This window comes from Pungitius pungitius, chromosome 14, assembly GCF_949316345.1.
Source record: "Pungitius pungitius chromosome 14, fPunPun2.1, whole genome shotgun sequence".
Taxonomy (NCBI): Eukaryota; Metazoa; Chordata; class Actinopteri; order Perciformes; family Gasterosteidae; genus Pungitius; species Pungitius pungitius.
Window position 1 is genome coordinate 11013003 of NC_084913.1, and position 17467 is coordinate 11030469.

At 40.3% G+C, this 17467-nt stretch overlaps 2 protein-coding genes across 7 annotated transcripts; one reads left to right on the forward strand and one right to left on the reverse strand.

The window, feature by feature from the left end:
• Positions 1-996: 996 nt before the first annotated feature.
• Positions 997-8814, forward strand: elavl1a (ELAV like RNA binding protein 1a). 6 transcript variants are annotated; one of them, XM_037486485.2, is made up of 7 exons: positions 997-1152; positions 2600-2659; positions 3751-3943; positions 4402-4505; positions 4999-5161; positions 5265-5490; positions 6113-8814. In XM_037486485.2, the coding sequence occupies exons 2-7, from the start codon at positions 2624-2626 to the stop codon at positions 6435-6437; spliced, it is 1047 nt and encodes a 348-aa protein (XP_037342382.1). In that variant the 5' UTR covers positions 997-1152; positions 2600-2623; the 3' UTR covers positions 6438-8814. The 6 variants fall into 6 exon arrangements, with proteins under 6 accessions (XP_037342382.1, XP_037342385.1, XP_037342388.1 ...); XM_037486488.2 differs by having other exon boundaries at positions 3763-3943; XM_037486486.2 differs by lacking the exon at positions 997-1152 and adding an exon at positions 2486-2504.
• A 91-nt stretch (positions 8815-8905) lies between these two features.
• On the reverse strand, positions 8906-16747 carry slc1a8b (solute carrier family 1 member 8b). The gene is given in 11 exon segments (XM_062557201.1): positions 8906-10231; positions 10752-10902; positions 10985-11119; positions 11223-11508; positions 11582-11847; positions 12348-12447; positions 12863-13076; positions 13180-13222; positions 15499-15714; positions 15919-15998; positions 16580-16747. Coding segments are annotated over 11 exon segments (1803 nt in total). The 3' UTR covers positions 8906-10087.
• Between the last annotated feature and the right edge of the window lie 720 nt (positions 16748-17467).

The window sequence follows — 17467 nt, forward strand, 5'->3', positions numbered from 1 at the left end:
AATATATATATATATATATATGAACACAAAACCTATACAACACAGACGATAATTGAGGTGATAGTGTAAAATATAGTTTATATATGATTATTTGTTCATTGCAGGGCAAAAAGAAGAATCTGATCCTATGTCTGGTGGTCTATGTACAGTGCTCTGTAGCGCCCACCAGAGGGGAGGAGGTAGAACAGACAGCTACCTGCCGTTTCCTGTTCAAGTCTAGGATTGAAGGCAGGCTGAAGGTAATTGTTCTTTCAGCCGACCTTATAGTTGTAGTTCCTGCCGTGTTTAGTGGCCAATCCAAACCACACAGTAATGGAAGAAGAAAACCGAACAGACTGGATGATGGCGAAGTAACATGACCAGCAGCTCATGAGGAAGGTCTTACTTGTTCTGATCACATCCGTCCTGATAGGATTTTTCTCAGCCTCATCTTCTGCCTCCTCTCTGTCAGGAGGTTTGTGATGCACTGCAGTGAGACAGAAAAGTTTGTGTTCAAGTATCTATGCCATGATTATGTTGAACTGAAGTCCACAAACAGAACCAATGAACATACCCCTGGGGAGTTTAGGTCCTGCAGTTTGTTTTTCTCGTTTACAGTGGAATGTAAAATACTGCCACAACATTTTAACATCCTATTGCACTATGTTGTCTTATCTGTCTTGTCGTCCATTGTTTAACTGTCTGCTGATATGCACCAACCGTCTAGTCAAATTCCTTGAATGTCTGACATATTTTGGTAATAATTCCTGATCCTTTTTTGTCATAGTGGGTATGTTTATGTTGCAGATAGGATTAGCAGTATTTATTTTCCTTGTAGTGTATCTGATTATTATTATTATTATCGGTCGCCAACGTCTTGATAGTCTGAAAAATACATCAAATTTCCGGTTTGTTCCATTAAACTTTAAAACAGACCATAACAACGACTGCAGGCCTAAGGGCTGACGCTCCCACCTGATTGGCTAAACAGCTGCTGTCTGTTCTGCAAAGGCGTGGCTGGACGTGAGTGGGCGTGGCGGGCTTTGTCACGCAGCTTCTTCCTCGAATTCTTTACCGTTACTACGTGAGGCTGATTTAGGGGAAATTGAACGTCGCCCAGAAAGGATAAAACAGGAGAAGGGCGCAGAAACAACAACTACACTCCAAACGCTGGTACTGCTTTACACGTTGATGAATGTTTCTCAGATATTTTCAGCTGTATGCACTGATATGTGCTAGTTAGATAAATGCGAATGACTTCCATACCGCTCTCTCGGCCTTGGAGCAGTTGGTTAGCTAGCGACGGCTAACGATAGCTTCCGTGGCCTGTTAGCAGGCCGTTAGGGTTTGAGCGCCGTGGCAAAGATGTATTCAACCGACCTTCTTCAAAATAGGGCCCCGGTGCTTTGCGTTAGCCAACTGGCGAGACACTGACACGGCATGTATTTCTTGTGTGACATAATCGTTGTGTCTATCCATGTGCAATGTAATGCTAAGTCGTAAAATGAATCCCTGTTTTTGTAGAAACTAACGTTAGTCGGCCACGGACACCATACCCGTATTCATTGGAGCTGGGAATCAGCATGTAGCTGACGAGTTTACGGAACTTGGCTAACGTTAGTAACGCTAAACAGGCCTCGCCGCTTTTAACGATTTAACGTTGAATTGCGAAGTTGCACTTCTCTTGTCCGGAACCCAAAGACAGCATTGCACCAAATGTCAGTAACGGGCCAACCCGAGACGTTGACCAGAACTAACGGTTAACAGGTTAACGTCACAGTACCACCTCTTACGGGACCAACATCTGCCCCTTTTCTGACCGCCCCAGCTGCTGTCTCGATACAAAATGTGGTTGCTCTTCTTGAGAAATCAGGGCAAGATGTGAGACCCTAGAGGACCCTTTTCACTGTACATTCTGGTTATTTACTTCAATTCCGACCTGACCCTCGTGCCACAGCACCAGTCTGACACGCCTCTTTCCACGGGATATTTAACAACATCACTTTGTGGCACGGTAAAACAACCTGTGAATGCAACATTGAATTGGAGATCATTGAGACATCTGGTGATTTACATTGTAAATGTAATGCTTGAAGTGAATCTACAGTGATCCTACTGACAACTACTGGAGCGTTGTCAAAAACGTTCCGGGCAAAAGCCCACTCCAGAATTTCTGCACTGTGTATTTTTGTACTAGACATAAATCGCTATTTGGGAGACAGGGTGGCCTGAGAGGATATTGTGTACCGAACCAAATTGTTTAATACCAATACCAATTTTGTTACACCCGTATACAGGTAACGTATATACCTATGCAATGATAAGCAGAGCTAGAGTAAAATGGAGGTCGGTTGTAGTCCGAGTGATTCATTTGAATCTTAAGCAACATCTTAAGACACAACTCACTGGTAGATCCCTCTTAAACTATATAATAAGATTTCTTACAAACTTCTATTTTGACTTTTCTATATAGCCCCTCGAAAAGCTGCAAGCCATGTGGAACCTTTACTTAATATCTGGCAATGGTGTGTTCAGCTGCATCAAGTGTATGCATCTTAATGTCACAATCCTCAGATGTTAGTTCCCTGCCATACTGAGTTGATCTGATTTTGGTCTTCAGCCTCAGGAGCAGTGACGTGTCTTCATGGCAGTTCGTCGAGGACACATTAAGTATTTGAAAGTGAGTATCAGATCTTGGCTCCCATTTCAAACAGCCCTGCAGTACATGCCCCCTTCAAGTGAATTTTCGCACTATGATCAGATATTTTAGCAGTATGATCAGATATTTTAGATGTTCTGGTGGTGGAACTTAAATGCAATTGTACCATAGCAAGACATTTGGTTGCCGTACATGTACAATCTCTAAAGATTTCCCATTGCCCAGTTATATATTCTCTGGATGTGGTGACTGCACATAAGGAGCTCTTTTTATTTATCCTGGAACTAAGGATTTATTATTTGAATTATCATAAGAGAAATCCAAAGCACTCACACATGCCAGCTCTCACCAGCTATGCCCATGTTTACTGGTTTAATACAGGACTCTCATTCATCCTCTCAGGCAGAGTGCCTTACCCACCGGAATACACAATCGCAACCGTTCTCTTGCATGAATGGCCCTCTGTCAGGTCGCCTTCTACACTGTTTCCCTTCTAGGCCTGATCCCATTATAAGCACTAGCAAATATGTCCATCATGACATGCTCTGCTGAACAGACAGCTGTAACTTGTGTTGTGTATTTTTAACTAAGGTTCCATTCTTGTTACGGTCACTTGACATTAACTTAACTAATTTAACTAAACTTATTTTGGGGGTAAAACAAGTTACTTTGCAAATGTAAAACATGTTTCTTTGTGATTGTCCTTTTTTATTGCAAGCAATTCAATTTAATGCTGGTAGAGTAGGGACTTTTTTGTTGCTATTACCTTCATTTGCAGCCTGATTCCAGTCACATGGTTGTATAATGCAATTAAAACGTTAAAAGTCAAGGAAATAAGTCGTCCATTTCTTTTTTAATTTCTTCTTCTTTTTTGTAAAAAAAAATTGAATAGTGAAACTGAATAGTTTCGGAATATGACTGATGTGTTCAAGTTGATGGTTTTATTACACCAAAAGTCAACCCTTTAAAGGATTATTTGGATATGGTTCAATATGGCAGCCACAATTGGTCAACCAGCTCATTTTTCATCCATAAATTATTCTGCAAATAGTTTTCACTATAGTTCTGCCAACCCTGTGTCCTTATCCTGCTTTGCATTGTCCGGCCGCCTGGCCGACCTACAGGAGGTGTACAACATGTCGAACGGTTATGAAGACCTCATGGGAGAGGACGAGGGCAAGGACTCCAAGACCAACCTGATTGTGAACTACCTACCTCAGAGCATGACACAGGACGAGCTGCGGAGCCTCTTCAGCAGCATTGGAGAGGTGGAGTCTGCCAAGCTGATTCGAGACAAAGTTGCAGGTATGCTACTGACTGAAGCAATAACACCAGTGACAGACCAGATGGATGCTGAAACACGATCATTTGTTTTAAATGGCAAATAAACAACCCTCTGAATACATCAGTGGTGGTTCAGCTTAATGACTTAAAATAGTTTGGCCATTCACTCATTTTTTAAATGATTTTTATTGGAAGGATACCTGCTTTCTGGCTTCTTTGGCCATCAATGATTTTTCTGTTATTTTTATTTGAAAGATATCCCCATTTCCTTTGAGTTTGGTAGTACTTTGCTCAGTTTTTTTCACTACCCTATACCCGTTTCATTTATTCCAGTCCAGTTGGCAGTCCATTTGTTTGTTTGTGTAGACTAGCATGCAATGTTAAGATTTTGTTTTTAAAAACCTATTTGTTTGAAGTTTTTTTGAACTATACAACGTTTTTTTTGTTTTATTTTATTGTTTTCCTTTTTTTTTCTCTAGGCCACAGTTTAGGGTACGGATTTGTTAACTATCTTAACCCTAGTGATGCAGAAAGAGCTATCAGTACACTGAATGGACTAAGGCTACAGTCCAAAACTATCAAGGTAACGTGCAACAAGGTGTTCTATAATTCTCAAACCAAACGTGTTATGTCATATAACTCTCGTGTGGCTCTTGTGCTGTCGGTTATCTAGTTAGTACATGTCAGTCCGAGGAAGGGATACTGCTTTTACAGCTCCATTAATGCCCTATTTGACATGTCAGGGTTTGACTATAATTTTTTTGACAAATTATGTCAAATCAATTTGTTTTGTGCATTCAATTCCCCAAAAGTACCCTTTTAAAATTATTTTTTGTTGCTATAATGCTCTTTTGTAATTTATCTAGTTTTTGAAGACTAACGATTTAATACCTAAAGCCAATTATCAGACATTTAATGCTATTACTTTTTAAATTCAAAAGTAAATAAACAAAACCTTTTTTACTTGTAAAACACAATGGCCATGTAAATGAATTAAAAACTTTTTTTTGTGTCCTTGTTTTGTAATTGTGACTCAGTATGGTTTTAATTGGGCAAATGTTGCTTCCTGTTGCTAGGTTTCATTCGCACGGCCCAGCTCTGACACAATAAAGGATGCCAACCTGTATATCAGCGGCCTGCCAAAGTCTATGACCCAGAAGGATGTAGAGGACATGTTTTCACATTTTGGACACATCATTAACTCCCGTGTACTTGTTGACCAGGCCACGGGTACATCAGGTAAATCCTCTTAAGTAACATAACTTTTAAAAAACAATTTTAAAAGGGAAGTAGTTCTGCATGTATCAGAATTGGCATTGACCCAATGTTGTCTCGTATCTAGGCGCGTCCCGCGGGGTGGCTTTTATAAGGTTTGACAAGCGGGCAGAGGCGGAGGAGGCCATCAAAAACCTTAATGGCCAAAAGCCACCCGGAGCCTCTGAGCCAATAACCGTGAAGTTTGCTGCCAACCCAAACCAGGTGAAGAATACGCAAATCATCTCTCAGCTCTACCACAACCAGTCCAGACGCTTCGGAGGGCCCGTACACCACCAGACTCAGCGGTTTAGGTAAGAGCAGTTTTGAATTTTTTCCGACACCGTACGTTTGCTTCTGATCAGCTCATTATATCTGCTGTTGTTTTTTAAGTTCGTACATTTTGACTTATGAAAGCTAAGCAATTGTTAATGGCTGGTCTCAACCATTAACCATTAAACCATTAAAATATTAACCTTGAATTCATTGTTAAATACAAGGAAGGCAACATTGGAGGTGAAAACAGGTGGTAAAAACAGTTTGAATTATCCAAATGATGAAATATTTACGACTTATTCAAGGTTAGAACATGTTTCTGGCTCTATTACAAACCGCACTGCTTGGTTTTTCACTGGAAGAGATTTACTGCATACTTCAAAAGCAAATTCATTTTCAAGACACAGGAAACAGAATATCATTGCATTATGGACTGTCTTGGAAAAATCTGACATTTGAAGAGGTTGACAGGGCTTTAGAAAGTTGTGATGTTGGACATTTTACTAACCAAACAATCAAGAAAATAACAAAGAATAAGCAGGGAAATATGTATTTATCAGTTTATAGGTAATTGTTATTTAACCGTTGTGGAGATGACAGCCATTTACTTGAGTTTCGGTATTAATTGATTAATCCACAAGTAAACAATCTCATTCCCAGGTTCTCCCCCATGGCCGTTGATCACATGGGTGGTGTCGGAAGTGTCAGCGCTCCTGGGAACTCCACCTCCGGCTGGTGCATCTTCATCTACAACCTGGGCCAGGATGCAGACGAGAGCATCCTTTGGCAGATGTTCGGCCCCTTTGGCGCTGTCACCAACGTCAAGGTGATCCGCGACTTCAACACCAACAAGTGCAAGGGCTTTGGCTTCGTTACCATGACGAATTACGAGGAGGCTGCCATGGCCATCGCCAGCCTGAACGGATACCGGCTCGGAGACAAGATGCTGCAAGTGTCCTTTAAGACCAGCAAGGGCCACAAGTAGAGGGAGACAGTCGGTGTAGAGGAGGGTTAAGTGAAAAGACCTTGCGCCAGTCGTTTAAAGCAGTGAACAGAAGTATGTGGGTTTATAATCTAGAAAAATTCAGTATTGAGTTTTATTGTGTACATGTTCACTCTTCTGCACCTTTTGTACGTGTCAAAAAGAGTGTTTAGGCTTATCGTTGTCGTTTTTCTTCATCGTTACACTCATGCTTGAGGACACTATGTAGTTTTAATTTTTTAGTGAGGGGATTTAGAGGGTAAAAATCCCATAATACCTCCAAGATAACTTTCAAAAATTATCTAAAAAATCTAAATTACTGTCTATATGTGTTGCATGTATAACCGAGGAGACTCGATAAAGGAGGTACGCAAATGTTTCTGGGCTGTGCACTCGGGCGAAAATATTTTGTGTACAAGAAAAGCCCTGCAAATTGTTCTCTAACTGTTAACATTTTCGTGGATGATTTAGGCTTAAAGAAGGAAAAAGCATTGCTCTGTCCTGGATCCTCAATGTAGAGTAAAAATAGATTAGTTAAATTATCACCCAATAGCATTACAGGCCTAAATGACATTCACCTTCTAGAGTCCATCTGAGAGTAAAGCACTTATTACTAGTCTGCTTTCGGCTACTAAGGTCTTTTTCATGTTGCTCTATGACTTTTGTGAACGCTCCTACCAGGTTAACAATATCAGACATAACAAGCTTTGCAGTTTTGGTCTTATCCCGGTGTAACGTTTTTTTTAATTTTAATTATTATTATTGTATTTCAGGAGGGTCCCTTTTGAATACGAACCCCAGTCAATGAGTAGGGAATTGAGATGGACCAAAGACGGAAAGAGATTGGATCCTATTACCCAAGATAACTTTTCTGAGTATATTTAAGTCATACCTGTTTTTAAGCGGTACTAAGCTTATATATATGAAACTGACTGAGAGCAAAGTCACTTAACCTCAGCATATATTTGTTTCTTTTCTTATTTTGAGTTAATTGTTTTTTGAAGAATTCTTTTTTTCCCTGAGTGTTACAAACTTGTTTTAACGAGTGCTTATCTCAAGTTTGGAGACTAATTCAAGGCCTTTTGTTAAGTTTTGATTTGCTTTCTTTTGGTTGTTTCACTTTGAGCATAAACCATTAAATTTTATTTCTTTTCGACAAAAGTTTTGTTTGGTTTATTTTTATTTGCCTTTTTCTTATTTGGTTTGGATGTTTGTTCAATTCTTTTTCTTGAAGCAAATCTGCAGTGTTGATAGATCTGGGGTTAGTAAAAAGGGCAGTTCCAGAAAAGTATTTGACAGGAAGCTTTTGAAGATATTTTGAAAGAAAATATACGGACCAATGATGGTTGAAGATTATTCAACCTGTACACAGACACTTGAAGACATTTCAACTTTTCCAGGTTTGCCAGATACATTTGAACCACTGAAGAGTTGTTAGCAATTAATTAGCAAGTTAAAGCTAAATGTGGATGGCTTCTCAGCAGCTGTGAGTTGACATCTGGCTCAGTCAATCTGTTTTGATACCTGGCTATTTTGGGAGGGGAATTCACCCAAATCCATTGATCTGATTGTTGTCCAATGGTGATAACTTTTAACTTTTGAGGCTTCGTTTGCTGCCTCAATGAAATATTTCTTATATGAACCTCTTAAAAAAGATAATTGGACGTATCACAGCTCATCTTTTAATAGCGGCTCATTTTGTAGGTTGTCTTGTTCTCCAGGGCGATTGACAAGTGGACTCTTTACCATCGACAGTCATGGTTCTTGAATTAACTTGACTATAAATTGGACAGTTACAAATATCAAATATTTTTTACTAACGTTTCTCATTTTTTGATATTGGCTCCCTAGCAATAATTTACCCTGATGCTTTGTTAAATGCCGAAAGGAGTATTCCCATTTCAACATTCAGATTTTGGTCTTAAAAGTGCTTTTTGAATGAACAATTCAATGTTTTTTTTGTGCAATATTTCAAGGCTTGCTTGCAGCAAGTAATGGAACGTTTTTGTAGTTGTGGACTGTCATCTTTTTTTATCATTTCTATTTTCTACTGACATTTTGTTTTACTGCTCAGTTTTTTCAGCAGTATAGCTGGAATTGCATGAAAGATAAAAGTGAATTTGTTTTAGCAGTCAGATTTAACTGCATTCTGCCTTAATTTATAAGTGGGAATGGTGTATTTTACATCACAGGAGGCGTGAATATTTATTTGACAATGTATGCGGTCATACATTATTGCATTTTTAATGGTTAATTTTGTTTTCTTGGTTATGAATGACACTAAGTTGAAGTCCATTTAATGTCCTCTAACATTGGATCATCAAAAAATGTTGGCGTTTCAGAACTGAAAGAATTAAATTTCACTTAAGACTTGTGTGAATTTGCTGTGTTTTATTGACATAAAGCACATGTAAGAAATTGTGAATTGAATTACGTTCATTTCAATGTTGTGCTTGTTTTCTGTTAGCCCCTGTATTTCCTGTTTTACTTCTCAGCAAGCTAATGCACATAAAGTGAGAGAAACCATCTGAGAACATTAGCGTCCTTCACAAATCACTCGTTACCATCTGGGACCAGGTGGGGTTGACATGTCTGCATATTTACTCTTAACTGACACTATGAACACAAGGTAGATTTTCCACAGCACTTTAGTAGCTCCTTTCATTTACATTCCACCAGGTTATAATTTTGTATGGAGGATAAAGTTCTCCTAGATGAATCAAGAAGTTGGCCTCAAACAATTTGTTAAAATCATTTTGGAAAGAACATTTTAAAGATTTTATGGCTTGTCCTTGCAAAACGATGAAGAGCATTGTTTGAATGCCACATGCTGCTTTCTTCTATCGGCAAATGAGTAACCTTTCCAGAACCATTCTGCATGCCTTCTGGTAAAAGCAGCCACTGCCTTTGGAAAGTCTATAAATTACCCACTCCGCTTACTCAGTAGAGTTCAAACCCCCTTGCTTTTGCACATTTAAGTCCAGAAGAAAACAACCCATTGACGGGTCTTGGAGTGCAGCAAGTTTTTATTAGAAAATGAATTCAAAGCATATGTATAAAAACCAATGATCATCTTCCTAGAATTATTGAAATATACTAAGTTTGCTTAATAAATATTCGTAAATACGTAGTCATAACATAAAGGTTCACTTAAACAAAATACATTTGCTCCTTATCCTAGTTTTTGTTTACGTTCAAGTCTTTCAGGTTCTCAGAATTAGTCAAAAACCAAGATCATTTTAAGGCAACTCAAAACCCTGATCAAACTGCGTTAGGAACAGGTATATGAATGTCTTAAAGCGTCACCGCTGACTGATAAACACTAAAATCCATCTATTATAAGTCATTGGATTTCTTCAGGTGCATGCAGTGTCTGTTTAAGATTTAGGTTATATGTGAAACTTAATGCGTTTATGCGAGTTATCAAGTTTTCTTTGGTTTCAGCATGGCACATGCAAAATACAGTCAAGCCGCTAAAACCCTGACAACACATTGCAAAATCTGTGGTCTATTTGACAACAGAAAAACAGCAGGATTTTAACCAAAACAGACTTTTTTTTCAGGCATCAGATGATGGTCTCTTCAATCCAAAGAGGCGAGTCTTGAGTGCGTTAGAAGGCAGTGACCCTCAATGTCCGTCCCGTTAGGGTGTCTTAAACTTGGCAGAGGTTGTAGCCGGCCAAAGGTCTCTCCAGGACGCTTTCTCCATCCACCTCATACACGTAATCGCAGCGATGTGTGATCAAAGGTGCATCAGACACTACGCTCTGATTGCCAAAGGAGATAACTGTGTCTCTCTGTAGGGAAGAAGTCACCAACATTACAGTTAGTAAAGATGCTGAAAGTAGATGTTAGTTTTTTTTTGTTTTCATAGAACAACTTAGCCAAATAATATATGCAATTTAATGTGAGGAGAACAATGGTCCTCTATAAGAAGCACTTTTAGTAGTAGCAGCACTAACTATTCACAATTCGTACTTGTTAACACTGTTCAGATCAGATGATAACTGTACAGACGCGGTACTTCAATTTACCACCACGTTGAGGCTTAAAAAGCTAACCATCCACTAACTAATTCACTGACAAAATAACCAAATGATGCTAAGATGGTGAAGATTTTATATTTTGTATAGTCGCTCTATCATTGTGAGCCTGTCAGGGTTGGGATTTTAGCATTTAGCTCTAAACTTTGCTGTCTCACAGAACTACTACTGATAGTTTCTGCATATTTAATACTACAGAGTGATACTTAACATTTTAAAAGTCTTCCAGGGGTTCCAAATGTAAATGTGTCCTCTAAAATAGTTGTCCTCTTACCCGGTTGGGGCCACCTCCATTATTGTCTTCAGCAGGACTAGAATTCGCAGTAGTACGGGCGGCCTTCTCAAAGTCCTTCTTACATAAATGAGCCATAATCCCAGCAGCCAAGGCGTCGCCAAGAACATTGATCATCGTCCGGAACCGGTCACTGAAAATGAGAGGAAAAAAATATACTAATCAACCCCAAGACCCACTTCTGCTCTGTATATGATCATTTTTGTGGGACTTACAGAACCCAGTCGATGGCCACAATCAGTGAGATGTCAGCGGGCGGCAGCCCCACTGAGGTCAGGACAATAACCATGGTAACCAGACCAGCTTGAGGTATCCCAGCTGCCCCGATGCTAGCTGCCGTGGCCGTAATACTGATAGGACCAGAACCGGCTCGTTAGTGGTGTTAAACAAACAGACTCTCATGAAAAACAACATTTTCTGTGAAAGATGAGTGTGCTTAGTGATCAGTCTCACCTGATGGTGACCAGCTGGCCAAAGTCCAAGTCGTACTCATTGACCTGAGCGATAAAGATGGCCGCCACTGCCTCGTACAGGGCCGTCCCATCCATGTTGATGGTAGCTCCCACTGGCAGCACGAAGCGAGCAATCTGCCGGTCCACTCCACAGTTCTCCAGAAGACACTTCATGGTGATGGGCAACGTAGCTGAGCTGAAAGGGAGAGAACAAGAGGAGATGGTCGGGCCGGGGTACTCGGTCAACTGTAGTACCAAATATGAGCGGTGCCAAATGGTAGGATGTCCTCACAGTCGGCCCATATATGATTCAGATTTACAAATAGAGAACTAAAATGTTGAGCTACATCGGCCAAAAACGCTTAAAAAGACTGAACTGGAATCCCTCCTACCTTGATGACGTGGCCAGTGCAATGACAAGAGCTTGCAGCAACCCTCTGATGAAGGGGAAGGGGTTTTTACGAGTGAAGAAATAGTAGAAGAGCGGCAGTAGGATGAGGCCGTGCACAAACAAACCAGACAGCACCGTGATGAAGTACATGCCCAGCTTCTCTCCCAGGTGAGCTGGATCGTGCATATCCAGGATCTTCCCCGCCACAAGGAACACAATACCAAAGGGGAAGTACCTGCATGAAGGAGGAAAGAGAATCGTTTTGTGCATGCAAAAACTTCAAGGTTATGACAAAAAACACGTTTTTTGATGATGAATTTGATCTTTTTAACTGAACAATGTGCACAAAGCCAGGTCCAAAAAGAAAGTTTTTATGATTTTGGTGAACATTCAACTGACCCGCCCTCATCCTCATACAACACCTTTGGGATTAACTTGATCGTCAACAGTGAGCCCCTGTCTGGCCTTTTCCCCCAGCATCTGTGGCAGAGCTAATGCTCTCAAGGCTGGACGGGAGAAAATCTGCGGAAGCTTGGCGGCTGTTACATCAGCAGATTAAAGCTTTTGAAAGTCCCCAAAAAAAGTAAAAGTAATCCAGTCAACTCACGAGGACACCTGACTCTTCTCCAACTGAGTGAGATTTATATTTAGATATAATCCGGCCCTGCCATGCAAACTCTGTTGTCATTGACATGATTTGTTTATTTGTGAAAGTGTGTGAGAGTGTGATCTTACCACATAGCAGCATTAATAATCTTCATGACGCACTCGTTTATGCACTGGCACACGTTGACCAGCGGCGCTCCACGTTCTCCCATCTTGCCCAGCAGCAGTCCTGAGAACAAACGGTACAATCACAGGAGAGTTTCAGATTAGGATTTTTCCTTTATTTTAAATACAATTATGCAATGTTTCACTCCAAACAGAAGTGTACCATGTGACTTTACTACCCCAGTGAATATAAAGTAGTTTAAACTCCACTGTCACTACCTGCAAGAGTTAAATTATGCTAATTATTCAATTACAATCTAGTTATTTTATCTCAGCTGTAGGTGGCTTTTTTTCTGCAATATCAGTACATTTAGATTTGAAACCTTAAGGTTGTTAACATTGAGCACTAATGTAGGAATAAAACTAAATCAACAACAGCATAATAAACTTTTTCTGATTAAATAAAGATGCAAAACTATCATGTTGGCTGATGTCAAGTTTGCTCATGTGAAGATTGGGACCCCGTGTGATGGTCTCACCCATGGTGGCCGAGAAGATAACGATCCCCAGTACGTTCATGCCCTTGCTGGTGCTGGGGACGATTTTATACTTGATGTCGGGAGCCGGGGTAATCTCCAGGAAGACTGGGTGGCCCAGTTGAGGGTTGTGGTAGTCGGGCATGACATACACATAGTTGGCTTGAGAGTCTTTTTCATCGATGTTCAGTACTATGGGTACCAAGTCCGTTCGGTACTGGAGTTGGATGAAAAGAAAAACCACAGATGTTTATTAATAATTGATGTACATTTTGGACATGAATCAATCCTTTGGAAGTTTCCTCGGTTTCTCCACTAACCTGCTGAAACGTTGCTTCGATTAGATTTGACGGGATCATGTTCCTATAAAAGACAATATACAGACAAATACATAAAGTATCTGTGCAAAATGTATTAATAAATCTACAGTATGGTGTATACCTTATTTCAATAAAGTTAGTAAAGAGGAAATATTTACATCACTATGCTCTTTTATGACTGTACTTACTATTTACCTTGAAAAACTTTGAAAAACGTATAACATTTCAATGATTAAACAACAGACAGACGTGAAATACAATATAATTGTTTTCCCTTTGGATACTTGAAATTGCATTTCTACTTTTACAATTGGATAAAAGATCTGACTGCTACTTACACCACTGGCTGTTCATTTCTCAAATAACTGTGTCTTTAACAATTGCCGGGAGTCTGGTTGCCACTAAAGGCCCCAAATACGATCCAGAGGGAAAAACTAAAGGGGTTCTTAAACATTTATGAATGATCTATACAACAAACACAAAGTGAGACTGAAGAAGAATGTACAATGAGAATAAGAAACTTCAGAACATAAGCTAATCTGACAGAAGGAATCATAAATAATACACGCACACACACATACGAATCTCAACAAGGTAAACTCAACAACACCAGGGGGGGTAACATGTTCACGCAGCACGGAGAGAGCTGCATGTGGCGGAAGGTGCACCGGGACATCGTGTTCGCACAGCACACGTCAACGGCACTGAACCCATGAGACAAGCTCATTAAACACGTCAGAGGACTCAAATGTGCACCCGACCTTTGGTCTCACAGCAAGAGACACAGCTCACTAATAATCACGTCTAAGAAGGAGGTATTAGTGGATCTCTGACAAGAATAAAGAGTAACATTACATAAGAATCTTCTGGGAAAGTGAAGGCTTAAGAGATCACAATCAAGTGTCTTCCTATTCTTGGACAACCTGCTGCGTTAGATTGAGACTGACATCTTTTTCTTCTTCTCCGTTTTCTTTTATGTCGCTGAAATGTTTCCCCTTCTGACGCAAGGACGTTGATTTGGATTGGTGTCGTAGTATTTGATTTAATGCCGCTATTTTGTTTCTTTTATCATATATTTTTGATTTTACTCAAATGTAACCACTAACCAACATTTTTGAAAGCTTTACTCGCTGACGATTAAATTATTTCTGACATTCGCTTCTTTGTGAGAGCTATTCAGCTCCAAGGGTTCAGATGGATCCCTTTAGGTTCTGTGATTAGAGGAGGATTCCTGAGGAAGCACAGCGAGGCCACCAGGTTAGAACTGGATCCATACTTTGAATTTGAATCAGTCTGTGCTGACTTCCATTACTTTAAAAAAGGTATACTTTTTTTTTTTAAAAGGGTATATTCCAGCAAATCCTCATCCTGGAAAAAGAAACAAATAAGAGGAAGTGTGAAAATCTGGAATCCCCTGAAAAACCTGTAGGGGCTTTTCTCCATCCTGAGGAGGAAATGAAGGTGGGAAAGACTTGTGGAGTCATTGGATCTTTTAGGAATAGTAGGGATCCTAAACATGTCCTTAAATCCATTTATTGTTTCTAATGGGCAATCCGCTTAGGAAGACAAATGACGAATAATAACCTGTTCGGGAGGAAAGACTGATTTGGTGGATTGTTTACTTTATTGATTGATCGTCCCACAAGGAGCTCTCATGAGATCCTACAGCAGAAGGTTGTGTTCACTGGAAGATCAATGAACTTCTTACTTTTTTCGATTATTTATAGCAGTGTCTGTAGGTCCAATACTCCATGGAAATGTCTCTTAAATTATTTAATAGATTGCTTTACAACTTCGTACAGCTATTCGTGGTGCCAGAGGATGAATCCTTAATAGATCTAATGATCTCCTGACTTCAAACTAGTTTGTGTTTCATGGTCCCTTTTCTCTGTTCACATAGTCATTGCAGCCATTTCAGAAAAAAAGCCATAGCATGTTAAACTTTTTGGGGATGTGAGAGCCACAGATGGGCTGCCTCGAAAATGACCCTGCCGTCATTGTTGTGGGATTTTAAGCCAAGATCAAAGTAGTTAATGTCACTTCATTCAGACTGTCAATATGTGGTGAGATTTTCTAAATGATTAACTTTTGGAAATTTGCTGGAATCATTTTCAGAGATATGATGCTTTAGAAGCGGTCAGACTGTCGTTTCGGCATATTTCAGGGAAATCAGTTACCTGGCTGACAGACAGAATGTAATAACTACTTATTTCCGTTGTAACAGCCCATGGAGCTTGGTAGGAACGTGAATAAGGTAAATGACTGGTTCCCATTACTGTATTCTCTCTTTCAACATGTGATTGTGTCTGTCATATTCACCTGATGAGGTCCAGCAGAGCGTCAGCTGAGGTCATAACAGGCCCTGAATGTGAATGGTGGCCCTCTTTCTCCGAGCCAGTCCCCGGATGGATGATGAGCACCAGTACGATGCCGACGATGACAGCGATGAAGGTGGTCCACAGGTAGTAAGTGATGGTCAGGACGCCCAGTCGACCACTTGCCCTTGTGTCCATGGCAGACAGGCCAGACATAAGACTGCACGGGAGTACAACATTAAACAATGTAACCTTTGAACTCATTTTACTTCTTTGACAATGGAGCTTCAAATGCAACATATTTTCCAACTATTTGGATGTGTCATCATCATTTTCTAATGTGACAGTTTTGTGACAAAACACACCTGCACCTGATGGCTGTTATATTTTAGTCGGGACCCACAGAATTGAGGACTATTCTTACCTGGAGGTGATGAGCGGCAGAATCAACATCTTTAACATCCTCATCAGCAGTTCTCCGGGGAAGGAGAAGTAGATCTTAGCCTGTGTGAGAGAGTGACATCTAAAGCAAACCTTATTTTGAGGGACCAAATAGGATCACTATGGCACCAAACTACTTTTACTTCCATTGAAATCCAACACAAAGCTCTTTATCCCTTACGCCCACCGGCTAGATGTCTGATGTTTGATGCTGAGCAGGTAATGGACAGTTTTTTTTTTTTTTTTTTAATGAAAACTTGCTCCAACAGAACATGATGATATGCAAGCAAGAATTCTACAAAAGTTCATAAAGCTGAGAGCAACTGCAGCGGAGCCTTTTCTATTGGTTCTTCAATAAAAGAAACCCGTTTCCTGTGGTGTTCAATTTATTGATTTACAGCAGCTTTAACTATTTAAGCACTTCTGACACCTTAGCTTCCTTGTTGTACTTGATTCTCGGCTTATCCTCATGTCTCATTACATAAGGGGCTTTAACAACTGAATTGAACAGCACAGACTGGCTGTTCCTTCACATCCTTCACATTGAGTTAATTTGCACACAGTGTTACAACTTCGAACACATTCCATCAAGGTCATAATGTTAAATGGAAATCTGTAGCATGTCATTTTCTATCCGTCCTCACCTGTGTGGACAGGTTGAGCGATCTCAGGCTGAATCCAAGCGCACAGCCCGTCACTACAGCAAAAACCGAGAGCGTCAGCAGGCCGTTGCGCCTGCAGTAGTCCTTCACGAACACCCGGAATTTCTTTGAAAACAAGTGTTTCATCCACTTCTTCAACCATTCCATCATGAAAAATGTTTGAGCCGTATCCCGGCTGCCCTCCCCCTGTCCCCCGTCCCCTCCTCGTCCTCCCACTGAGTGAATGTAGATATCCGAGTGAGTGAGGCTGATCTGTAGGCCTGTGAATCGCACAGGATCCCAGGCGGAGGACAGCTCGTGGAGCCGATCAAATGTGGCTGCTGTCTCTCACTGAGGATCTCCGGACTGAGGGAGGAAATGTTGACTATCTGATCCGAGGGAAGCGTTGCCTAAAAGGATTATCCCTATCCTTTGCTTCTCCACAGCCAGCCAGGTCCAATTAAAGAGGCTTAGCACTGATTAGCTTCTACTTTCATAGCTCATTATGAGTTATTATTATCATTATTACTACCCAACTCCAAATGATCACATTCATGCAACAGGTACTTTGAAGAATTTAAAGAATCCTCCAATCTTTTAATAATTTTCCAATCATTCGTAATCATAGATGTGAAAATGTAAACAAAATCAAATTGAAACGTTTTGAATTGTTTCTGTGATCATGAATATAATATTGTTGTGTTAATGTCTTGTTAGTCTGCTGCCGTCACAGCATCACAGCTGACCTGAGAACAGATCTCACACCAGTCCAACAATGCCTACGTCAACGGTAACAAATCCAATAACACTTAATCCTTGTCTAAAACAATACACGCAGCAAGTCCAACAAATGGTGCAAAAGGTACTGATGCAGTGACAAACATTTATTTA